This window comes from Dendroctonus ponderosae, unplaced genomic scaffold (genome assembly GCF_020466585.1).
Source record: "Dendroctonus ponderosae isolate FM_Combo_2020 unplaced genomic scaffold, Dpon_F_20191213v2 Dpon_F_20191213_1, whole genome shotgun sequence".
Taxonomy (NCBI): domain Eukaryota; kingdom Metazoa; phylum Arthropoda; class Insecta; order Coleoptera; family Curculionidae; genus Dendroctonus; species Dendroctonus ponderosae.
In genome coordinates, this window is record NW_026017110.1 from 52,930,868 (window position 1) to 52,957,078 (window position 26,211).

Consider the following 26,211-nt stretch of genomic DNA (forward strand, 5'->3'; position numbering starts at 1 on the left):
GATTTCAGATTGTCATCCACTACATTTTTCTAGTTTTAACATTGAACAAGATGGTGAGGACATTATTTTTATGATTGCTTTACAGTTAACACAATAACAACTAACAGAAAATCGATATTAATTTTTTTCTGTATTATTTGATCACCTAATCATTCAACCATTAATAGATTAGAAATTCGACAGAAGTCATTGAAATATAGTTATTGTTGTGTTGCTGTGTAATTAGAGCTAAAAAAGGAACAGCTAGTATTAACATTCCCGTCTAATTTCTAAGGAATCGGATGTTTTGAATTTATCATTGTTTATTTAATATTAAAATAATTAAGAATTATATGTTATTTTTGAATCACTCACATCGATGAATTTTCAGTTGCCATTAATGTGATTTTAATTGATTTAATTACAACTAATTATACGAGACTCGATTCCATATACCTCAATCAAAAATGACACTATAATTTATTTTTTTTATAACCGACATAATATTCCGCCACTTGCTTGTAGTAACATAATGGTAGTGTATTTTAATTTGTCTGAGTATGCTAACTAACGTTTTTGTGCCAATGTTTGTATATAGTTTTTATTGAACATACAATGGATTCCTAGTTAATAATAACGTTTGAATAGTCTAAATTAAGCAAAAGTTCATCGAAAGTATGAAAATAATAATTAATAAAAATAATTCAAATTAAATAATATACTAAGTTTTTCAAACATGCTTGACAGTTCATGAATAAATGTGTATTGCTATAATACATCTAGTCAATGATTGTAGTTTGGGTGGATCTAACAACACATCGACCTAAATATTTTCCTAATGGTAATTTTCGCCGCGGAATAAGTGCTTTCCACAAATAGAAAAACGAATAATGCGAAATATCTGCGAGTTCTATAAAACTCCATGGGCTGAGTATTAATTAAATGCCTCACCCATGCATGATAGATTGCCTTTGTATTATATTGCCATGTTTAGTAGGAAAATACGTTGTTTTTGAATTGTGAGTTAACTGTGTTTAAGATATTTATACAATGTCCGTTTTTAATTATTTTTTCAATTAGTTAACTACAGAAAATATCGGGGAAGCGTACGAAGCATTCAGTTATAATAATTTTTAAGGGTTAAAATTGAAGCATATTAGGATGTTGGACTATTTTCAGTAGTATGACGTGATCACTTTTTATATTACCAGGTAACATGCAAAACTCACAACTTTTCTCTCGACTCTAATAATATTGAATGCTTGAAATAGTTACCTTGGAAGGCTGACCTTGGTAGAAATGTTGAGGCCACACCATTTATGATTCGAAGCTCTTATAGATTCTAATGGTCGGTTCTTTTCCTGCCATTTTTGTTTTGACCCAATCTTAATTAGTTACGTAGTTGGTAAAATTATGAATCGACTAACACGATTCAGGTGTTTTTCGTCAGGTACAAACCATCCACAGGGAAATAAGGTTTTTTTAATCGGTGTAAGTTGAAATACATGCAGTTCACTTAATCAGAAAGTATTTATGTTATGTTTTCAACTTTCAAGATTGAGGATGAATTATTTAAAAATTATCGATCAAAAATTGATCATATCGAATTTGGCATTTTTCAGACTTCATCCGGTGCATAATCTAAGTAAAGATAAGTGTTTATGAAACTGATGCCTTGATTTTATTATATATGGAAACATTATACACGGTGAACCGATTTTGCTAATGAATCTACTTTTGCAACAACAGGAATTTTTATCGAAGCAAATAATTTCAATGCTCCAGGCATCTTATTATGAGATTATCTAAAAAAATTAATTCAAGTTAACAGCATAGAAATATATACGAGAAAAACGGCATCGGGAAGTTTAACGCCTTAACATAAATCATCGAGGTTTTATGTTTAATGCCATTAAAAGGAAGCCAACAAAACTATTAGAGTTTGTTTAGATAATGGGGGTAGTTGAGTTGATATCTAATTTCAATGCAGTCTGGATCAATTTAGCATTTTTTTTTTCAAATTTATGCTGGCGTTTATGTTGATTAATTAAATGTCTTACTTGATTTTATGAATGAAATAATGTTATTTTGTGATATGTGTATCCCAAGTTTTGTTAATAATAATAGCAGCCTTTATTCTAAAGAAAATATATTAAATTCATCCTGTAGTATCAGTAAAAAGTTATATTTTCTTTTCCTAGTTTTATTCTTTATTTGATGCATTTACTCTATGTGTGCGTTTATCTACCAAACATTTAAATCGCTTTCGCGTCTTGTTTAATTAACATTTTTGTATGGGTCTTCATGTGAAGCTCAGTTTAATATATAAAAAAAGGTTTACTAGAGGATTTAGATACGATGCTTATTGAAGTTATGCGATTTATATTAGGTAGAAGAAAGTTGCTGGAAATATAGTAACATAATGTGCCGTGTATTGGGGCGAGCCTTACCGCTTAGCTAAAAGCATTTTGTATTTGGCCTTTATTAGGAACTTCGTCACCCTAATCACTTATAACATTATAAGCTTGGTACTTTGCAATATACTTAACCGTAGCTTTGTTTATTTTATTTCGTCTAATGCGTTAGTGGCAATGACAATGTTTATCCTATAAATAAAGATCGATTGAAATTATGAATGTGGTAAAAAACAAACATGGCGAGACTCTAATAGGCTGATTTGATATTTGTCTTCAGTTTGAAGTTAAATAATAACTTCAAAGCGGTCACTGGAAATCATATAATAATGTCTTGACATTTCAGTGAATATTCTGTTTCGATATAAAAAATTCTCAATAATTTTCTAAGTCTTTACTTAGTGTGAACAGTTTAGTGTTAGTATTTTGAAAATTTGTTTAAATTTCAGATATTTTATGTTTTAAGATATATGTTGATGGTCTTAACATAAATAGACGCATGTTTTTGGTATATGTGTACATAAACTAACCCAAGCACGCATATACACATTTATCTTGTTAAAAAAGTTCTAAATAATAATAATAATAATAAAAATTTTATTAACTTTGAAAACGTTTTTGACTGATTACTCAGTCATACATGCATGGTAACAATTTTTAGTTGTGACTTATTTTAGTGTAATGACGAATAATAGGTCCGAAACCGGTGTTAAGAGTGCTTGCTTGTGACATAGCTAAAAGTTGTGCTTTTGTCTCTGACTTGTTATTTAACCAGTCAATTTCAAAGTTGAAGCACTCTGTATAGAAACTTGTGATTCAGTATATTAAGATCAGCTTAATTGTTAAAGGTAATTGGCTTGACGTGCGCTCGAACATACATTATGTACTGGAAAAACAATTTAAATCCCTTATAATCCTTGTCTTATCTCTCTCTCTCATTACCAATTTTATCATTTTATGCATTCTAAGAATTATTCGTTTCAGCCGGAAATTCGCTTTGATACACCCGTTCACCCTTGTTTAACTTGACGCGTTTTATTAATTACTTGATAAATCAGTATATACGATGCGATTATTACCCCTGGAGAGGGCAAGATAACTAATTTACCGCTTGCAATCAGTGACCAAGACCAAGAAATGTAAAATAAATTATTCAAGAACCCGTAAGGTGTATGACAACCTGACTCATACCGCACCTATTTGATGCTAATTGCAACTGAAACTCATTAGTTGGGTAATTTTGGGCGGTGCACGGTGCGCGAAAATCGGAAATCGTCCAAGAAAATGTAGATGACCACCAGGGTCAAATACAAGTCATTCTACAACAATAAAATATAAGCGCGCAGGTTTGTTGTAATGTTTTGATCGTGTTTTATCTATGAACCGCAACCTACCAGGCTGTCGTCGATAAACAAAATGTTTCAGTCGTGTTGGGTAATTGTGAGAACGGATGTCGGAACACTCAGTATTCTGTCGGGCTGCCGAAATCTTTCGAGTATCTTGATGAGGGATGATGAAGTATCAGAATGAAAGTTTTAGTGAACATCTTAATTGTATCCGGAGTATATTAGTTAGAACTCTTTCGCAGGAAAATGTATCCCATAGTGATGTGCTCAAAGTCAAGCAATATGATAGGGGAAGTTGTAAAAAAAACATTCATGTAGGTATGTGAGAGTATGTATATTTACATATTATACAGTAATATATTTTGTATTAAGTATTATACTACTTTTAATCAGACAACTTCAGATCTCTTAATCGGTTTTTTGTCATTTGGCTGGTATTCAGAGCATTAAGATATCGCGCACCGTTAGATACTTACTTTTTCGGACTTGTTATTATTTAGGAGAAATGAATCTTTTTATTCACCAGAATGATTTTGTAACAATCTCATTACTTATTCAAATATTGCAAATTTTTACCTATTTTTTCAACTGCAAATATATGTCAAAGGGTGTAAGGTGTGAAAATGTGTAAAATGAAAGTTAATAATGAACAATCGTCCTAAAAAATTTATAAAAAAGAAATTGTATAAGTTTCAAACGGGTTTTATTATTGTTATGTACATACATATGTTTAAAGTGCGTGCGAAGTGTCTATGTTTTAAATGAAAATTTAATCACAATTAATAGAGTATGTTTTTACGACGCAAATCTGGTTTATTAGTCATGACGTTGTGACGAAATGTATGCAATTATTATACTTTATCGTCGGAATTTTCTCGCTTATGCATGTACAGGATGTTTGAACTAGTTCGGTTAACGACAGGGCTTTTAAACTTTCCTTTTGGCATTGAGAGTGAAATTAAAGTGACTATCTGATAATTAAATCAGATTTCAGGTGCATATATATCTTTTTTATGGAAATTAACTTTTAATTTATATTTAAATGCGTTACTCCTTAAGTTCTGCATAATTTATCTATGCCAATAAAAATAAATTGAGACTAAAGGCAGAGTGTTATACGAGTCTTATTATAATTAAAAAGCTCATCGAATGCGCCTACACGTTCTTTGTTAAATATTCTTGTTGAGTTAATTTTTATTTTAGTAAATGCAGCAACGCAGTTAATTTCTACAATTTAGTTTTTCATTGTTTGATTTTTAATAAAAGTAACTGGCAATTAATCTCTCAAACCATCTCACTGTCTTCAGTTTTAAAAATTAAATGAACATCGGAAGTTCAGCGCGAGGAACACTTCACTTAATAATCTTCAATTTTTTTTTGCTGTCTACGGAAAAACCTCATGTAAGATAACTATGTATCCATAACTGTGTTTCTTTGGGCAATTAATTAATTAAAGCATGTAATATCAATGGAATGTTTATTTTAAAAATTACAAAATATTGTTCAGTTTTATCATATCGAATTTTTACGCGAATTCCAATCTGGACAGACAAACCTCATCAACCAGTCAGTTTGGTCATTGCTTATTAATGAACCTAATCTTATTTATATTTCTACACCTTGCATGAAAGATTCTCCTGCCCATATTGATTTTACAATAAACAGATAATTAATTCAAATTCTCTTGTCATGCCTATATATAGACATGGCTATTTAAATAATTTTTTTTCGCGCAATCACTTTATTCAAATGAGATATTTGTGGACATCTCATCGACAATGTTTCCGTTCTTTATTAATTACTTAAGTCGGTTTTGCAATATGATTACTCTAAAAGTCAACAGCTCACTAATAATTCTTTGATAAAAGCGTATTACAAATATGTTTGTACGTTGGCTTTGCTGGGTTGATAATGACAGATTAATTGCTTGTATTCTTCAAAAGTATTGTGGTCACATTGTTTTTTCAGACTGTTTAAGAAGTAAATTATATTATATTAATTTGTTTCATTTAGAACTACGAGGCTACTATAAAGCTTGTTTTTTTCAGTGTTCAAACGAATTCATATACATTTTTTAAATCCAAATCTTTTAAGGCAAGACGTTTGTTAAACTAAAGTTAATATTTTTCATATTGCTTGAAATAGATTAATAAAAAGGAAAAGTAACCAGAATTGACGGCCTTAAAATGATCGCCAAAAATAAAGCTACCCTTGAATTGCTTGAGTGTTGAAAATGAAGGTTTTTGCCTTGAACTTCTAACTGGTGTTTACAAATCTTTTGGCAACTGTAAAAAATCATTTTCATTTTGGCAATTCACCAATTAACGTAGTATTTACAGTTGGTTTAGTCTAGATGCGATTGAATGCAATAAAAATAATGCTGTTTCGAGTGAATGGACAGACCAGGTGATGGTAAAAATGTACATTCTTAACGTTTTATCGCGTTATTTCAAAATAATCAAACATTTTGTAATATTAGCAAATCAGCTTCTTTGTTTTTAATACCCATTTTGAATGTAAAACCCAATCGAAAATGATTACGACATGCTGCTTCACAACAACCTGTACTTCCATCTATTGAAAATGCAATTTTACAGAAACGACGTTTTTTAGCTGTGCATAGTGAAACTTTGTTACGGTTCAATAAAAGTAATTTGTCATAGTTGCTACTTAAAATACCTAGAAAATACTTCGATTGGTGCAACAATTTGGTGGCTTTGGCCACGTTAAAACAACGCTTATATGAAGGGAGTGATTAGCAATTATTTTTCAAAACCGTTACGGAGTCTGGTATTGATTGCATGTTGAATTAAATAACTATTTTAATCTCTCAAAACCCCGACTAATATTCACCAACGGTTTTTTGCCTCATATCTTCCGCCATGAATTATGACCAGTTTAAATTATTTTTAGCTGTTTTGTTGTCTAATTCAAACACTCATGGCTGTTTAATTACACAGTTGCTCATACAAACGTCGGATCATAATTCCCTTGTAACGTTCAATGTCATTGGAAAATTGCGATGCATAAAAAACCAGTCGTGATACTCCATGCACGTGAATATATTTGCATTCTTATGGCTTTTTGTTCATTAGGATTTCTTTGAAGCTGTGAATTGTTTGTTTTGGTAATACCTTCATGTTGCTTGTTTCTTTCTTAGTCAATGGCGAACTGTTTCACACTTGCATCTGCAACAGGATATATATAGGGTGATTAGCAATAACACCGGTCTATGCACCGGAAAACATCCGAGAGATCAGATTTCATTTCATTTCACTGAAGTTTGGGAAAGGCTCCAACCAGCACTTTTTATATAGGAAGTCAGCTGGGTTAAACTGCAAGATTCTATTTTTTTATGCATCTGTATACCACTTACATATAAAAAATTTGAGAATTGATTACTCGCTGTTTATGTTGCAACAGCAAATCAAACGATGTTTTATATAAAATAAAGCCGAGGCGAAGAAGTTAAGTAACTCAAAAAAGTTGGTTACACAAAAATTGTCTTAATATAAGAAATTATTCGAAGGTTTATATAGAAAATTAATTTTCTGTTGCACTTTTTCCGAGATTCCTGAATGGAATTCGAAAGGAAGTTGTTAGATAAAATCGACAATTTTACGTTGCATATTGGTGAGACAATGGCTAATTGTATGTTCCTGCATTTTTTCATGTTTAAACTGATTTGCTCTCATAACTGCAGCAACATTTGACAAATAGTTCAAGAGTTTTGTTTTTCAACAATTATCGATCTAATAGTAGCAAAGTCGTCCGAAGTATAATCGAGGAAAGCCATTAAACAAGTTTCAATAGAAAAGTCATTCTTTGCCAGAATTTTTCTCAATATTCCCTGTTGACCTTTATATTGGAATGCCAAAGTAAAGCCGACAATTTTATCATGTATATTGCAGTAACATATCCAATTGATTTATATTGTATATGAACGTACCTACGAGGCATTCATGAAGCACCCGTATAAGGAGTTTCTTTGCTGTTATTCTTTGTTCTATTAGTCAGTAGTGGTGCTGAAATTGTTTCCTCTTCCTTTTAAAAAACCGTTTCTCAACATGTAATTTAAAGTGTTATTTTATTTACTTATTTATTATTTTTATCGACTCAACGAACTATGAACATATTAGATCTGAATCTATGCTGGAATTCAAACAGTTTCCTTATTTCTGCCATGTTACTTACGAATATATCTTTATTGCAAAATTTGAGTGCATATCTGTATCTATATATACATGAAAATATAGTTTCTAATTTCACTAGTGATTAATGTTGAATTTTTCACGCTAGTGAATCTTATGGCTTTTGCCTATACGTGCCACAGATCTTTTGTTAAATACATTCCAATATGTTGATAGTTTATCACCTGTCTTGCTGGATAAATAAGGATTATGTTCTGTTTGAATTTATTGAGCTTTAAGCTTTACTTTACTACCTTTGGGTGTTCTTTTTTGTCGGAATAAGCACTTATCTCGAATTTTTACTGAAAACGGTTGACACATTACGTTTCAACCCACACAATCACCGTTATGTATGTTATTTGTTATTTACTATTTATTTAGTATCTAACCCAAACAGTGCAGGATCATTTGTAAGCGATAAATATAATGCACATCATACTCAACAAATTAAGATCTAATTGAACAGAGTTTATTGCAAAATAAGTATTTATAATATTATCGCATTATACGGATTATTTCGCAAAATTCGTATTGACACAAGATTTATTATTAGAGCAGTCAACTAAGTAATTATCCATATTCCAACACCGCATATGACCTGAAAATACTTGTAATTTACAAAGGGATTATCCGAGTCTAATAATAGTTTTATGTGACCTAAAAACTGAAGCTTCAGTATTTAAAATGTTCGTTAAGCAATTTTTATACTTCGAATTTATAATGTAATTAAGGACAACATCAAATTTCGTTCGGACATTCGGTTTAGTAGTAGTCAAAAACTAACAAGTTTTCAATGCAGGTAAATGCAAAACAAACAAATAAAAATATGCGTCTTTTCGGAAACGTATTGGCGGTGTGAATATTTGCTAAAATATTCCATACAAGCTGACAGAGCTGTTTCAAATTAATTATGCGACAGCCAATAAACTTAAATTAATTTAACTGACTCAACCGATTTAAAAACCGATCATAAATGTAGAATTTCCAATTAAAATTTGTCAAAAAATGTTACGTTATTTAAATGGTGGTAGGCACTACACACTATCCCAAAATCGACAATCATTTCTGATGCAGGCAGAAAACTAATTGGGGATAAGAACACTCCCGAAGGAGTAGGACATTCAATTTCCGGAAAACTATGTGCCAGTCTGCCCTGAACCTAGTGCGGAGCGGAAAGCAATTAAAAGAAAATGTGTCTCAGTTTCGTGTTTATTTTTGTTAAAAATAGGAATCACCTTACTGTTTGATGCCGGTGTGCAGTTCAATAAACTTAGTAGTGGCTTTGATTTTGTGTCTCGTCAATAAATACATATTTTTGCTTTAACCTGCCGATATGTTTTTTTGTTTATCACTTACAACCAATATTAGTATGTGATTGCTTATGCAATAACTGCTCTCTTGTAATGTTGTTTGTTGTTGTTTCTTTATAGTTGACAAAGAAGTGAGACTACGCTTCCTTAAGGAAAGGCAAAATGAAGAACGGCAAAAGAAATTGGAAGAAATTAAAGCACAAGCTCTGGCTGCACAAAGGTTTAAGGAGCAGAAAGAACATGAACGAAGGAGGCGTTTGGAAGAAATGAGACTAAAGGATGACACTAAAAGACATCAGGTTGAAGAGAGGAAACGAGCTATTAACGATGCTGAAAGAGATAGATTAGAATCGATTCTTCGAAGAAATCAAGAACGAGAGGCTAGAATAGAATCAAAGAAACGAAACGAACGAAGCAATTTAGTTTTTGCCTTTGGGTCTTCTACACCTCGCATGTTGGATCCTACGGATTTAAGTGTTTCTTTTTGGGGGCATCGTAGAGCCACTTCAACCCAGAACATTACATCTACCTCAACTGGAAGCTCTTTGACTAGAAGACAGAGTGAAAGAGATTTGGATGCTGGAAGCAAGAAAAGAGCAATTTCTGCTGGAGGACTGGAGAGAGCCGGTGAAGGTATGTACAGATTTATTTTTTTAAATGAGTTTCAATGAAAGCTCATATCGCGATTACGGTTTTGGGAACAGGCAAAACACCAAAATATGCGGGGTGTCAATTTGAAAACTTCCCACCCTTAATATCTTTCGTGCAGTTAAAAATATAAAAAATCGGAGACATGTCAACTTTATTTGTAAGGGAGGACACTTTAAATTAATAGTTTTAGCCTTGTTTCAACTCCCTAGGAGGGGTAGATTTCACCTTTAGGTTATTAAATGGGAATGGGGGTCAGGTGCCAGATCATTTTAAAGGGCCTTCAATTCTCTTTTCAGGGGTCTCCTACTCTGTTGCCTTTTGTTCAGAGGTTTCCGAATAATCTCGTTTCAAAGTTGCAGAAACGAGTAAAGTTTGCCATGAGATTTTGGTTTTCAGGTTAGTGTTTACACAAAAATTAGGGCACTGGGTCTCCTTTCGGGTACAAATGATTAGAAGATTAGGTTACACCGTTTAAATCGTTGTATAACAGGAAGAAAATATACTTTAATCAATTGATTTCTTATTTATTGATTATTTTATTTGTACAAAAATGTTTGTTGAAGAGAAAACCCATGGGATCTAAACAATAATAACGTATGTTTTTCTCCCTCCATTTCCTCCCTAACATTTCGTAACACTTCATCGGGAATTGGCCAGCATTCCGAATTCGCCTTTTAATATTATCAATATCAGCAAGTTGTGTTTTATAAACAATGGATTTAAGATGTTTCCAAAGACAGGGGGTTGAAAGTCTAAAGGTGTTGAATCCGGCGAACTTGGAGGACATTCAATTGGTCTCCTTCTATGTGCCACTTCAGCCCCATTCCCATTTAAGACTGATTCTAAGGGACATCTACCCCTCCTAGGGGGTTGAACAAGAAAGCTCAAAATATTCATTTAGTGTCCCCCTTACAAATAAAATTGACGTGTCTCCTATTTTTCATATTTTTAACTGCAAGAAAGATATTAAGGGTGCGAAGTTTTCAAATCGACATCTCGTATATTTATATATATGTAGATGTCTTTGAAAGATTGTTTCAAGATTTTTTTATGTTTGTTTTCAATTGGAAAAACAGCATGCGTTTGACTTTGTTGTGTTTTGTTTAGTAGATAGTTGTCTTTGATGATTGAACGTTCAAAAATTTTATAAAGCAATTAAGAGAACTATTAGGAAATGCCTAATTACTATAAATTAATTAGGATTTGTTTCCTATAGATAAGAATGGATTTGATATAAGCTGATTAAATATGCAAAATACTACGTTACAATGTAGTAGTTATATGTGATAGGTGTGTTCATTTAGCTGCTCCACTAGAATGTATTTTTTTATTTACTTTAGCATGCACATACACATTCACGGCTGCACATATGGTCAGCAAATCACGAACTTTATTGGTATTATTTCTTTTAAAAGCTCCACAAATCCGTTTGTAATAACTTTTCTATACATGTTGATTTATTAATACGCGAATAAAATCACGATAAGTTTCTTTGCATAAGAATAAGGATAAAGTATGTGTAAAACTGTTGAGATATAACTTGCTCCCCGAAAAATCTTGCTTGAGATTTTGCGACAACTTTGAAACACTTTGACAACTTTGGTGAAAACATTAGATACCTTCGGCCGTAGTTTAAGCTATTTTATCTATTTCAATATTTTCGTACTGGCTTTTATGTTGATCGTGTTCAATAAACGTGGTGTTCCGTTATTAATTTAATTTAATTTTTCAAAGTTTGGTTTTGAATCTGGTATAAATTAGTGAGGTAAATGATCGTGATCGTCCTATAATCTCGTACTTAATAATCGATATAGTCAGTCGTATTATTTTGATAAAATGCAAGAATTCAGATATGTAAATGTGGTCTTAAATTAACCAGTTGCATTTCCTTTGTTCCAAGTTATTGTCAATACCGTGATAACAGAACAACAAGCAATCATTAGTTCACGCAATTTGTTAATTTTTTATTAATAATTATTTGAAATTCATTATTTATTTGACTGGAGTTTAAATGAAATTTATCGTATTAATATCAGTCTTTCCTTTAATATCAGTTAAATTATATCGTTCTTCAATATCATTTTCTTTCTCGACTTTTATGAAATGGATTGTCTCAAAATTATGCCCCATATTACGAATCTTGTTATTGCTTCGAAATCATGGAATTAGTTTGATTCTTCCTATCATTACTAAGAATATGTATTTGTTTCCATGTTGTTGTCCAACGAAACTCAATTTTATTTTGGTTGCAAAATTAATGAAGCTACCTGTATAATTCGAAATAGCCATGTAAGTACACTTGTTATATTATATAAAGTATTAACGCGACGATTTGCGAATAAATATCGATTGTATAGAGAAACCTGAAATCGGAACGTGAACATTGGTACCTAAATCATGTTAATAGCTTTTCATTACTATGATGCTAAAAATGCTTCTCATGCAGGGTATCCCATAATAATTAAGCGTAACACTTTCTCCTTAAAAGAATTTGATTTATGCTGTTAAGGGAAACTTGAAGTTATTCTTAGGCGTTTAACCATGTATAACTGGGTTGATCCTTTATTTAGAAATATGAAACTTTTGCCTTAAACGCTAAGTTTCTGTACTCTATAAAATGTAAAGACCCCCAGATGCAAGTAGGCAATGGTGACAACCATAGAGAACACTTTTTAGGTTTGACAAGCCCTACCACTCCAGCAGGGTGTGCCAGCGGCTACTTGGGAAGACGTAGAACCGACTTGGTGCCAACGATACCTTCGAGGGACTCCTCGTTCCATTCCTCCACATCTCGCAAGTCTCTCAACCATTCTCCAGGTACTGCTAAGCTCATTCATAGACTTTTACTGACTGGATTGATTGATTAATTAACCGAATGCATATTTCTTTTAGTTGACATTTTGATATTTTAATCGATTGGATAGTTAAGTTGCTGGAATGCGTATGAAAGCGATAAAACTTTAATATGTTGATTTGCTCTAGGTAATTTTTGGCGATAACGCATTAAAGCGGTTTGATGTTAACTATAATGTAGCATTTTCCAAGACTTTCTTTATTGCAATAATAAATAGTAAACAGTTCTAACGCATTAATTTACAATTTTCCTCGGCTAATCCTGATTCTATTGCAGGCTTTTATGTGTTATGCTTTGGTTCGTCGCGATCAATTATAAATCTGATTGAATAGTTAATTTTGCATTAATGTGAACATCTGTTAAAAGTCTTAATGGTATATTTATGAAAATACGTCAAACCGCTTCGTAGATGTGAAATTACCAGTATTTCCATTTTTCCTCTGCAGTTTTTTTTGCCAGTTTATAAAAACATTCGGGATTCCACAGATTAATTTTGACTCTGCTGTTATGTAACCAGATCCAAATAGCTCAATACATAGACGTAATGTGCAAAAAAATTTAGGTAGGGCGTATTCAATGTCGCGCTTAGACCAGCTTGCTAAACCGAGGAAACCAATATTGCCGGCCCTTAACGAAGCCAGCATGGCTCCTAAGAGTTCAGTAACTCGTAGTATGAGCCATCTGGCGCATGTGGGTACCAAATTGAGTCCCAGGCAACCTCTGAGCAAAGCAGACAGTCGCAGTTTGCATCACCTTAGTCCAGATAGGCCTGTGGCACCTCCAAGAGTTAACAGAGCCACTCAGTTGAGACAACAGAAGTTGCAAATGGCTCTACAATCTGGCAGTACCAGTGAGGGTACGCGTAATTTGCTTCGTATTGTCATTTATTCTAGGCATTGGGTCTAGTGTCTTATTAACTCAACTCTTGGGCCAGGATTTAGTTGGTTTCGGTCTAATTTTATTAGAAGGTTTTGCAGATTATAAAATGTTTCACTTTTTTCCTACCTGATAAACACACAGTCGTAAAGGTGCGTCCACATCAATAAATATGTATGTAGTACGTTGTATTTGACGGAAATTTGCTTGTGTTTGTTGAATTTTTTATTGATGTGGACTATGTGCGGCACAAAGAAGTTCACAAATATTTTTGTCAGATACAACACATGCTATTGCTCATGGGGCTGTCGGTTTTTAATTCAAAGAAATTGGCGCCGAGTTAATTTGTGTGCGGTGAAGCTATCGTCTCTTCCCAACTTAAAAAAAAGAGAAGTGTGGGGTGGATAATCATGGATTACCTACAACGGCTTAATAATGAGAATCGAAGATGAGGAAATAATAAACGTAGACGATACTGGATAACGAAACTTTTTCAGTACAGAATCCAGAACTAGTGAACTGCTATTAAAAACCTTAAAATCGATGAGACAACGGGGCAATTTAAAACATTTCTTGCCGAATGTCACAATCCGAATTCGAAATTTTACCTAATTTGAGTAGACCTAAATTGAAGAGAATGGACACTCATTTCAGAAAATCAATATCGGTTTAAGAAAAGATAAAGAAAAGAAGAAATATTCTAACAATTTGATACTCCTGAACGAGAAGTAAAGCATTCTCTTTTTTTCGCAAAATGCACCTCAGTTAGTATGGCTGCGTTGTCGGGGTTCGAAGGACTTCAGTAGAAAGACTAGCTGTAAACGGGAATATAATTTATTGTCGCAAGAACCGAAACGCAAGACAAATAGTCTACTGGATAAACCGTCCCTCAACTATTAAAACACTTTTATCACCTCGAAATGGCCTAACTTCGTACGTAGCGTAATTTAACGACAAACGTGCGCCCAACTTTCTATTGTTTTCTATATTTTTGTTAAAACAAGCGAAAAATGTAAATTTGCGCCGTACCAAGTGCGACGAACAAATTTACTGATGTGGACGTACCGTATAACATCTGGACTTATCTGCAATTCCTTCAATAAATGCCTTCGTTGCGTATGACTCTAGGTTTCATGTCTTCTGAGTCTCATTTCGCTATCAACACGTGAACTATCTAGGTGATAGGGATGTATATATTTTCATGTACTGTCAATCCTCCATTTAAATCGTTGATCGATCTAATACCCATTAGAATCTTGAGTCTTAACAAGCATCACTGTTGCTGTTTAAAACCTTGCATTATAAAATTTGTGAAGCTTTTAATATTTTATCGATTTCCTTTTTATGGTGGTGGATGTGAACTGGTTTAAAATTGCCAAACTGGTCACTTTTAGACTAGTTTACACGTTTGAGTATACAGAAAAATTGGTTAGTTATCGCAACAGTAATTACACAGCACTTTGCACATTTTCAGGCACTTTAGCATAGCATTTTTAGAAATAGAATTGCGAGCAAATATTGACTTGGGCGAGGATAACTGCAAGTTTCATAGGTAGAGTACTGGGTAGTAAGCAGGATGCAATTTATTGCGAAACTAGCTTGACTAAACTGCAAGAGTATTTACAAGTATACTTTATATGTATTTCTTTGTTAGCATTGTAAATAACCCTCATATATCTGAGGAAACGATGCATATAAGTTAATTAAGTATTCCATTAACATTTTTTTTTAAGTTTTCAGTTGCTGGATTTTTAATTCATTTCTTGGATACAACATATGCAGATATTTCCAAAATAGTACTAACACTTTTCTGTCATTGTGTTTAACTTAGCCAAATTAAAATACCTGAAATGTTTACTAATTAGCTTTAATTATTAATTCAATAACAGTTTTAATTAATGTCTGTACATATAGCTTCGTCTAGACCGAGTAGCTCTATGAGTCAACAGAGCACAAACAGCATCACTAGTTCTGTTAACGTCCGACATCGTATTTCCGGTGCTCCACGCAGACCTCGCCCCGCTAGCATCGCAGTTACCGGGGTTACTCACGAAATCAGGAGTAGTTTCGATAGAGGTGACCACAAACCTCCACTTCCCAAGGCCCGAAAATCTTTATCCAAAACAAATACTTCTGAAAGAATTGAGAAGGGTTCTTCAAAAAGTAAGCCAGTTAAATCTCCTGCTGAAGAGACGGCACCAAAAATCGTTGCAGTGGATAAAAAGGAAGTGACACAAGAGAAAAAACCCGAGGAAAAGGTGTCAAAGCCTATAGAACCGACTGCAAAACCTCTAGAGCCGATTCAGAGCAAAGAATCAACACCTACACCTTTAGCTTCAGAAGCAAAGTAAGTTATACAATATATCTTGCTGCAGTGGAGCATATGGTATTTATAGGTGAGAATACTCAATTTTTCTTTCGAAATAGGGAAGCCCCTGTATATCAGGCACAAGAAGTAGATGGACCTAAATCTGAGCAAGCGACCATTCTTGAGGTTCCACCACAAGAGCCGCCTCAGCCGCAACCAGCTACCCGCGGAGATAACATAATTCAAGAATTCATCAACAATGAGAGAAGTGCATCTGAAGATGTAACAAATACGCAACAAATTGAAACCTCGGTGCATTCTCAAACCGCAACAACGACGGTCCCCGGTGCAGCTGCAATAGTTACAGAAACGAAAGAATTAAAACCAGACTCTAACGAGTCGAGTGAAATGACAACCTCTGTATCAAAGCCACGAATCACAACTGAGGAAGAAGCCAAAGCTGCTTTGGCTGAGAGAAGAAGGTTGATCCGTGAAGAAGCGGAAAGACAAGCTGAATTGGAACGGCAAAGGATTGAAGCAGAACAAAAGGCTGAATATGAGAGGCAACTTAAAGAAGAAGAACAAGCTAGACTCCTCGCTGAGATGCAACGGCAAGCCGAGCAAGAAAGACTACAAGAGGTTGGAGTTTATTTCTTTACATGTTGAATATTTGCATCAATTTTCCGTCTATTTAGGCCATAAGGGAAACACAGAGACGTGAGGAAGAGGAGCGGTTAAGACGGGAAGAAGAACAGAGACAGAAACTGCTGAAAGAAGAAGCCGATAAAAAGGCCAAGGAGGAAGCAGAGAAGCAGAAGGCTGAACTTCAGAAGAAACTGGAAAATGAAGAGAAAGAACGAGAAGAGCGCCGCAGGAGAGTTGAAATGATTATGTCCAGGACCAGAGGCAAGAATTCTAATACAGCGTCACAACAGGTAAATAATAATTACTTCATCTTTACTTTCTTACATCTTTCTACTTAGCGATATTTGTTTTTTTTTTGTTCGACTTACTGCTGTTTCATAAAAGGTCCCTTTTTCAGAATTCGCAAGATAAAAATGAGAACTCTTCCGAGAATAAACAGCAGATGGATGAAAATCAGCTGAATGAAGTGAATCAAGTTAATGAAAACAAGTTGAATGGAACGAAACAAGAGAATGGTACTACAGATAGTTCTACCACCAAGAACGGCAAAGACGTGGATGTTGGAATTGTTGACAATATGTATGTATCCTTGAGTAGTTAATACTAAAATGTTAAACAATATATTTCAGTAAATGTCTAGAAAGTTATTGGTTTCCAGACCTTTGCAACTAAAGTAAACTTTTTTAGAAACTAGTTATTAAGTGAACTTTCTACAATTGTCGACCAAGACTAGGAGATATAAAATGATTATTTAGAAATGTTGACTTTTAGGTAATGGTAAATACGAAATTATAAAGATGCGTTAATAATTAATTGGGAGATCGTTATTTAATTATATTTTAAACTAGGTGCAAACTTAACGTTCGGTCGAAACGCAAATTCGACTACTTAATCCGCCCATATTAGCTGAATCTTTCAATCCCACTTATATGTGATAAATTAGTTTTTAGGATTTATAAATAGTTGCAAAGGTTTTGATAATAACAGTGTGAAAAATTTCATTGTCTATGAAATCAAAATCAATATCCACAAAATGGTAGTCCATTCTTAAATTTTGTGTCCATTCGTGCATGTTTCTTTGTTTAATTTTTAGCAGGATGAGTTAATAGTAAGATTAAGCTTTGTGGTGACGTGTTGTTGAGGCAGTTGATTTATCCTAATATATGGTGACCAATATTGCACATTTTGCTCATAGTTAAACGTTTGGTCAGCAAAGTGTATTTTCATTGTTTCTCAATTTCCTTATGAATATTTTTCTATTATTGAATCTATAGTCAGATGCAAACGTGCTACGCAATGCAGCTTATGAGTAAAGTAGACGATATATTAGCTGGCTTATTCATGTAGTATTAAAAGACCATCAAGTTATTTTAAAATTGTCTTGAATTCTTTGCAGTGTGTTTATTTTGTTAATCCCATTGAATATTTGTAGATAATTAGTTAAAGGATTCAAAATTGCTATTAAGTATGTTTATTAAAATACGTTTTTGGTCTTTTATTGACTACATGAGTATCTGTATACCTTATTCAGAGCGATTACGAAATCAAATGAAATGCGCACTTTTTGTAGGACATTGAAAATATATATACCTTTCCTTCGATCTTGTGCATTATCGCTGTGGCCCAATCAATGTATGAAAACATCACGCTTAAAGTAATAAAGCATTTACAGCAAAATTTAACTTTCACTCGTTATTTCTGTTTTTTATTCATTTACTTTTTAATTTGGTAAGTACAGTAACTGATGGTGTGTTTTTTTAAATCCAAAAACCTTTAGGAGTTAATCACATTTAGGCCAGGAGTCTACAGATTGGCATGGCTCTAACGAGACGTAACTGAAATAACTATTGGAATCGCTCGGGAACGGTATACCTGCTTGGTACACAGCTTGAAAAGGTGTGCTATTGCATAAGCAACAAAAAATAAAAAAAAAACAAATCGCGTTTTTTTTTCTGGAAACCCTCAAATATGACTTGGTAAGTGTGCATTTTAGAGGAAAAATAATCTTCAAATTTGTTTGTTATCAAATTTTCTACCAGATAGAGTACCGATATCCGCAGATTCGCAAAAAAAGTAGTTAAACAACAAGGTAATTTGAAATTATTAGTTAACAGTGAAAAACGAACCGAATCACGCCATACATCTAGAGAAAAGTACTTGACTGCAATACAAAAGATGGGACAGACTGCAATATTGCTAAATAATCAACCGCGAAAAAATACCTTTTTTTTTTCATTTTGTGCCAGGCTGAAAGTTCTGTATATTTTTATGCGGCCGCGCTTTTACTTACACCTTGGACCCTTAACCTACCATTTATTTTTTATTTTTATTAACTTTAGGAGCGGTTTAAAAAAGTTTGAAAATTTTGTCTTTTAAATAAATAAACCTGTGATCCGAGTACTATTTTTCTACACTCCGATTGTTTTCCCACTCGCAAGTCCCGCTTTACAGGCTTATTTCTTTCAAAGCCAAAATTTTCAAACTTTAAAACCGCTCAAAAAGTTATTAAAAATTGGAAAATTGTTAAAATAGCAATTGTATATGACAGTTATAATATAATATGATTGGGTCCAAGAAGGTGTAAAAGCGCGGGCGCAAAAGATATTCATAACTTTGAGCCTGGCACAAAATTAAATAGGGTCAGAAATAGGGTCTTTTCCCAGGTAGGTTACTTAGCAATTGCAGTATGCAAAAACTGTCCGTCCCATCTTTTGTATTACAGTCAAGTACTTTTCTTTAGATGTATGGCGTGATTCGGTTCGTTTTTCACTGTTAACTAATAATTTAAAATTACCTTGTTGTTTACCTACTTTTTTGCACTTTTGAGCATTTTGCAGCGAACATTTCAATTCTGCGGATATCGGACCAACTCCAAAATTTCATAACAAAGTTATAAGATTATTTTTCCTCTAAAATGTATACTTACCGCGTAATATGCGCGGGTTTCCAAAAAAAACGCGATTTTTGCATTTTTTCACTTTTGATGTTTATCCAAATAGCACACCTTTTGAAGCTGGCGCACCTCGACCTATTTTCAATAGGTATACCATTTCCGAGCGATTCCAATAGTTATCTAAGTTACGTCAAGTTAGAGCCATATTTGAAAGATTTCGTCGTAATTCTCCTGGCCTAATTAAGTAATGGAATTCAACAAATTTGTTTAATGTTGCTAACATTAAACGTCATTTCTTTTGTACAGTTTCTTTGCACTTATTTTATTTCTTTAGTAGTTATTTTATCAGAACCCCGTAATATGTTCTGTAATGGAAAATTATTAATTATTATTAAAAAAAAGTCGTAAACGTTGAAAAAAGTACGAGAAAATGTGCAGTTGAAAACCATATCTCATGGTATATTCTTTTATCGATCAGAAAGCAGCAGTTCACTTTGCCAAATGTTAATTTATGATATAAAATATGTTTTATCATATTAAATAGTTTTAAATGTTTGCAAATGGTACGATTAGAAGCTGTAGTGCAGTCTTTTTTTGTTATATTGACAATGAAGTTTTCTTTAGTCCTATAGCATTTTAAGAGAGATGTTAAAATAGAAATTTGTAGAATTCCAGATGAAAGTGTAAAGAATGCCAACACAGTAGCTGATACAATTAATGCAGATTCATTAAACTCGAACAGCGCTTGGCAGGCCTCGAGTCAGCAGTACGGTAACCTAGTATGCCATAATAATAGTAAAAAATTGACGTAATGTGTTTTCAGATTCTTAGATGTGAGCTGAACATTGGAATGTGACACGTAAGATTATTTGCTAGATGTAGCCCTTGTCCTAACATTTTACATAATTTATTTATACCCCTGGCATAACAATACAGGAAACCGCCCACGGAATCAAGTTTTGAATTAGTATAATATTAGAAATAATCTACTTAATTCTGTGAGCAGTTTAGTTGGAGTATTTTGTATTTGTATGCTGTTATACATTGATAATGGAGACGGTTGTATATTCAAGTGATAGAGTTAATATTTATAAAAAGGCATCTCGTTTATATCTTTAATATATTAAATTGGTTAGGCTTGACTGAGGGGAGGACAAGGTTCGTTCGTTCTGGTTGAAACCAGCTGGTCTTTTGGAAATTTAACATCATTTCCCCCAAAGGATTACATTGATTACAGCTATTTTAATTCACGCAAAATATCGAATTTATACGTGCTTTGAAAATTATATTTGCCACAATGCATCGGAAGTCCAATTTAAAATTATAGAAGATCACTGCTGGGTAATGAATAACAGCTTTCGATTTAACCAGAATATTAACTTCCAAATTTTTAATTAACAGCTCGGTCTATACTAGTCATCTTGTATGTTAAAATTGTTGTATAATGTTATCTAATATACTATGTACTGCCCTACGTGGCAGTGTAGTAACCGAACCATACATTTTTATTATCTATTATGCGGTTTGCATTTTATTAGATTTTCTATACTGAATTGCTGATATGTTACATAGTGGTTTGAGTCATAAACGTGTTATTTGCGGGAAAGGTAATTTTTTTGTAGTACCCTTTATATTTTTGCCTCTAGTTTTCCTTGCGAATTAGGCAAGTGGTGAAGGTGTCCAACAACGGTTGCATCGCGAAAAAAATTCCTAGCAAAAAGTGAAATACTGACTTGTTTCTCCAAGTTTTCAGCTTTCATTAAAACTTGATAGTACGTGTGATAGGAGTATACACTTGCGTAATATTGTGAGTTCTTTAGGAAAAGTTAGCCTCTTACATGAACAGTTACTGATAGTCTAAAATCAATTTCTTGTATCGTCATATTTATCTTATAATACTAAATAATTAATAAAATTTACGTGAGGCAATTATAGGTTCATATCTTCTTAAATTGTAACCTTAACTATACGTCAAATTTACAGTCGTTTACAATGCTTGTTAAAAAGTGCTTAATAAATGTAAAATTTATTTATGACTTGTAACGTTGTGGTCTTTGATTTTTTCATTATATTCAACCTTTTTAACAACACCTCTTCATTTCAGCTTGAGTAGTAAGAATAAGGAACGAAGCGTAAGTAAAAATCGCCAATTTTAGGATCATTTAAAAGTAGTTATTGTTTGCAGAAATAATAAAAAAAAAATTTTTAAGTTGCAATAACAAGCTCGAGAAGGCTTCCGAATTTTGAAAACAGGTAAGTCGACATGCATATTTCAACAAGAATATTTACGAGTGTATTTTATTTAAATTTAAATGTTTTATACTTACCTAATAAAAAATAATTAATTGCTACAAAAAATGAAACGTTTTACAATTTTGGAAACTTGTTATTTTAGAAAAAAATATTAGTGAAGTTTTTTTGTAGAATTAATTTTACTTCAATTTTCTGCACTAACATATAGGGGCTTCCTTTTAAAATGAAATGGTTTTTTTTTCAATATTCTTCACAATGCGACGCTCAATTATTTTCTTAGTACATTGTATAGCTAATTTGATTGGTGGAACATTCTACACGCGCTCTTCGTTCACACAAGTTCGATGTTCTCATCTAGCTGGTCTACACACTTAGTACGTGCACGATTTTCTTGACGAAATCTTTACTTCGGTTTCTTTAGCCAAAAAAAATATTTCGCCGCCCACTGACTAAGGCTGTGTACCCTCAAAGTATTAAACGACGCCCCACCACTATTAGTTCATTAGTTCCAGAGCAAAGGTAAAATAATAATAAAATGTATTCAACATTATATTTCGCTTAGCTATAAACTGTAACTTAATGAACTACCTACATGAATTTGTAATTTTTTTATTAACCATTGGGAAACAGTAATGGAAGAAAAAGTCGTGCAAAATTGCATTATTCATTATATTGTGGAACTGTGTACTTTAAAACGTTGAAATAAATTTATTAAGGGGATGCTGACCGTTTATGTGTTCATGTTGTAAGGTGTTAAAAATACAGAAATTAAATTTTTATCCAGAAAATTTTGCCAATTTTGATAAATATTTGTGGGCTTTTAAAATTAATTAATTCCAGAGTAATAAACCGTATGGTAAGTCAGGCGTCATCAAAGAACAATATAGGACGCATTTTATTTTTTATTAAGTATGTTTGATAAGATAATTTCGATAATTATTAAGTACGTACCAAATTAGTTCAGCTTTCGAAGCCGTGGATTCAAACTGGTGAATTATTCGGACTTTCAAGTCGTGAAAATTTTCTTTCTGACGCTTTGCAAGCACGAGTGGCTACATCTTCAGAGATGGTTGCTGCTTTGAGTCCACTTATGGCGACCAAAAAGCTCAAAAAACTCAACAGCTCCAATTTAGTATTAGCTGATTTTTTTCTGCGTAACAAGTAAATCGATTGAATTAAAAAACGTTTTTGTAACTTAGACAATAAGTATTAATTATTTGTAAGTTCTTATAATGTTCTAATATGGTTCAAATTTGCAAGGTATTCAAGATGTCGATGCTATTTTTCCTATATTAAAGAAATAAGATAATGCCAATTCTGTTAAGACTCGCGCGTTTCTAACAATAATTAATATTCAGAGCATTCGATTGAATTGTGCTCTCGGGCTTCATTAGAATACAACACGACGCATTTTTTTAAATATTTTGGTAAGATATTTCAGTAAATAATTAAGTAGGATAACATAATTAAGAAGTTAAGCACAAACATTCCATCAAATTGGCGAGTTTTGCCAGCTTTTAGTAGGGTATCGTGGAAATCTTTCCGAGCTGGTTGGCAAACGACCTCTGGAGATGCAAAGCACTCGTGCTTGCAAAATGTCACGAAGATATTCTTATTTAAGTCGGCCTAAAAGCTTGCAAAATTCGTCAGTTTCGATTAGGTATTAGTTAATTTTTTCTGCGGAGTAAGTAATTAGATTTAATGCGATAACATTATTTTGCGGACTCTAATAATCATTGCCTGATTGTGTTGACACTAGTCCGAAGTTGGAAATCTAAAAACGGCCTTTTATTAAAGAAGATTGAGCGCCTGTATTTCCGTCTGAAGAAACCTAAGAAAAAAATCATAGGAATTTGTCATAATATTTTTGGTATTTTGATTTTGATTTGATTTTTGGTATTGAGACATAGTGGATTCATTCTGGGACAATTTTTCTATATTGTTACATATGTAATAAATAAATAACTTAGGCTTGTATTAACAACCACACAATTTTATAGGAAATATAAAAAATTCTGAAAATAGTATGGTCATGATGACTCAAAGTCTAAACTTTTCCACATATTGGACGCACTTTGCCCTAGACAATATATCTTGAACTAATTCTCCAATTTATCTGGTTTTTGGGAATTTAAATGCCAAATTTCTTTTGATTGTGCAACCCCCAAATTTTATCGCAAATTTAGTTAATCTTGAAGATAGTCTGATGCTCATTTAACATCTAACTCTATCAAGGCTTTCATCTACAAAATACGCTCGAAAGTAAAATTCAATGGAATTTCACTAGTAAAACTGCAGCTTTCCTAGTTTCTAAAAAAAACTGCGAAAGTGTACACTGCATGCATATACCCTAAAATTCCCAGGCAATTTTTAAAGAAATCTTGACAATAGCCTGAGGATGACTCAAAATCGAAACATTATCTTCGTCTGGGTTCTGAGAAAATAAATGCCAAACTCAGGCCTCCATAAAAATAACATAATTTATTATTTATATTTTTATGTATTTGATAACGAGTTATTTTTCATTAAATTGCCCGTAGAAAAGGAGCTCCAACCGTCACATATATTTTCGCTCTTTCCCGCTTCTCGCTTAACAATAAAAAGTATCAACGTGTACGTATCGGTAAACACTATTTGACGTAAAAGCGCATCGAAAGCGTCAATTCGGAATGGTTGAAATGTCAGTTTAATCATTACGGTCCGGGTTGGCAACAAAAGAAATGTGTGAATAAGGAGTGTGTAATCAGTGGAAGTTTCTTTGCACTTCGAAAATTTATTATCTAAACAACGCATCTTTAGATAATAAGTTGTGGTCGTTGATCCATATAATAAAATGGATTCTGAAGAAGAAACTTACGATGACGTTGATTCTGGAAACGAATCTAGTGGTGACGATGTTGATTTCCCTATGGAGGTTGAAGTTACAGGACATCGAGAAAAACAAACGGATTCAGATGATTATCCTTTCGAAGTTCTGAGTACAGAGGAGATTGTCCAACACATGGTGGACTCAATTAAGGATGTCAACTCCGTTGTTGAGGTATCATTCAGAATTTGCTTTCTCAGGGTCATTTTATGTCAATAAATATAAATATATACCTATATAATCTTAAAACTGTTGCAATTAACGGTCATAATTTGGCTTAACTCGAACAAAACTGTTAGTTTATTTACTAAGCTCATTTATATAACTAGCTAACTGTTCATATTATATAATCAGTCAGTAGTATTTTGTGGTAAGCCAGCAACAACTATTCCTTCACATAGGGATAGTTATTTCAAATCAAGGATATTCAATTGTTTCAATTGTTATCAGTTATTGATAGAAGACAAACCAATGTGAATCTACATTGTAGATACCAGCAACAACCACTCGAATTTTATTGAATCACTTTCGCTGGGACAAAGAAAAGCTCATGGAAAGATTCTATGATGGAGATCAAGATCAACTATTTAGTGAAGCAAGAGTGATCAACCCATTTAAGAAGCTCAATATCACCACAACAAAAAGCAAGGTATTTGCGTTAATTTTTACGCAAGCCAAAAATACATTGCTGATGCACTTTTCAGCCAACAAAGAAAATTGCTAATGGCACAGAGGAGTGCGAAATTTGCTTCATGGTCTTACCGGCATCTGTACGTATTATTTCCATACAAACTGCATCAGTACTTATATATTCTGGCTTTCAGCACATGACGGGATTGGAATGTGGCCATAGATTTTGCGTTCACTGTTGGTGTGAATATTTAACTACCAAAATAATGGAGGAAGGAGTGGGTCAAACCATAGCTTGTGCTGCACATGGATGTGACATTTTGGTTGATGATGCCAGTGTTATGAGGTTGGTTCGTGATTCGAAAGTGAGGCTCAAATATCAACATTTGATTACCAACAGCTTCGTTGAGGTTCGCAGCAAACGATATAATTAAAAACTTGTATTTATGTTAACTGCATTTACAGTGCAATAGACTACTGAGATGGTGTCCTTCTCCAGACTGCAGCAACGCTATAAAAGTGCAATATGTGGAGCCGCATCGTGTAACGTGCAAGTGCAACCACACATTCTGTTTTTCATGCGGAGAAAATTGGCATGATCCTGTAAAATGTCATCTCTTAAGAAAATGGATCAAAAAATGTGATGATGATTCTGAGACCAGTAACTGGATTGCAGCAAACACAAAAGAGTGTCCAAGATGCAATGTAACTATAGAGAAAGATGGTGGATGCAACCATATGGTATGCAAAAATCAAAACTGCAAAGCGGATTTTTGCTGGGTTTGCTTGGGACCTTGGGAGCCTCATGGTAGTTCTTGGTATAACTGCAATAGGTAAGTACTCAACACATTGTTTTTCCAGCTTTTACAGGAATTTTGCAATAACCATGGTATCCTGTAAATAGCCATGTAAAAAAGTAGCTTTTTTGCTTTTAAGCGAAACTAATTGAACGTTTTATAGGAAACGTGAATGTATATTTTTTGCCGCAATAAAACG

The 26,211-nt window shown here is 33.2% G+C and overlaps 2 protein-coding genes across 9 annotated transcripts in view; both read left to right on the top strand.

The window, feature by feature from the left end:
• Nucleotides 1-21,509, top strand: part of LOC109533814 (MAP7 domain-containing protein 1) — a 28,791-nt gene extending 7,282 nt beyond the window's left edge. Inside the window, exons 2-11 of one of the 8 annotated variants that reach the window (XM_019899260.2) lie at nucleotides 9-53; nucleotides 9,360-9,872; nucleotides 12,567-12,707; nucleotides 13,307-13,600; nucleotides 15,535-15,967; nucleotides 16,048-16,567; nucleotides 16,624-16,863; nucleotides 16,971-17,152; nucleotides 20,134-20,232; nucleotides 20,290-21,509. In XM_019899260.2, the coding sequence (XP_019754819.1) occupies nucleotides 9-53; nucleotides 9,360-9,872; nucleotides 12,567-12,707; nucleotides 13,307-13,600; nucleotides 15,535-15,967; nucleotides 16,048-16,567; nucleotides 16,624-16,863; nucleotides 16,971-17,152; nucleotides 20,134-20,232; nucleotides 20,290-20,308 (2,486 nt within the window). In that variant the 3' untranslated portion in view covers nucleotides 20,309-21,509. Of the gene's footprint in view, nucleotides 1-8; nucleotides 54-3,802; nucleotides 4,058-9,359; nucleotides 9,873-12,566; nucleotides 12,708-13,306; nucleotides 13,601-15,534; nucleotides 15,968-16,047; nucleotides 16,568-16,623; nucleotides 16,864-16,970; nucleotides 17,153-20,133; nucleotides 20,238-20,289 lie in introns of those variants that run through there. The other 7 variants (XM_019899259.2, XM_019899258.2, XM_019899263.2 and 4 more) reach the window with 7 other exon arrangements.
• Nucleotides 21,510-24,366: 2,857 nt separating this feature from the next.
• The window catches only part of LOC109533853 (E3 ubiquitin-protein ligase ariadne-1), an 8,761-nt gene continuing 6,916 nt past the window's right edge, over nucleotides 24,367-26,211 (top strand). Inside the window, exons 1-5 of the mRNA XM_019899346.2 lie at nucleotides 24,367-24,759; nucleotides 25,076-25,234; nucleotides 25,290-25,355; nucleotides 25,410-25,625; nucleotides 25,681-26,048. Of these exons, the coding sequence (XP_019754905.1) occupies nucleotides 24,553-24,759; nucleotides 25,076-25,234; nucleotides 25,290-25,355; nucleotides 25,410-25,625; nucleotides 25,681-26,048 (1,016 nt within the window). The 5' untranslated portion in view covers nucleotides 24,367-24,552. The remainder of the gene's footprint in view (nucleotides 24,760-25,075; nucleotides 25,235-25,289; nucleotides 25,356-25,409; nucleotides 25,626-25,680; nucleotides 26,049-26,211) is intronic.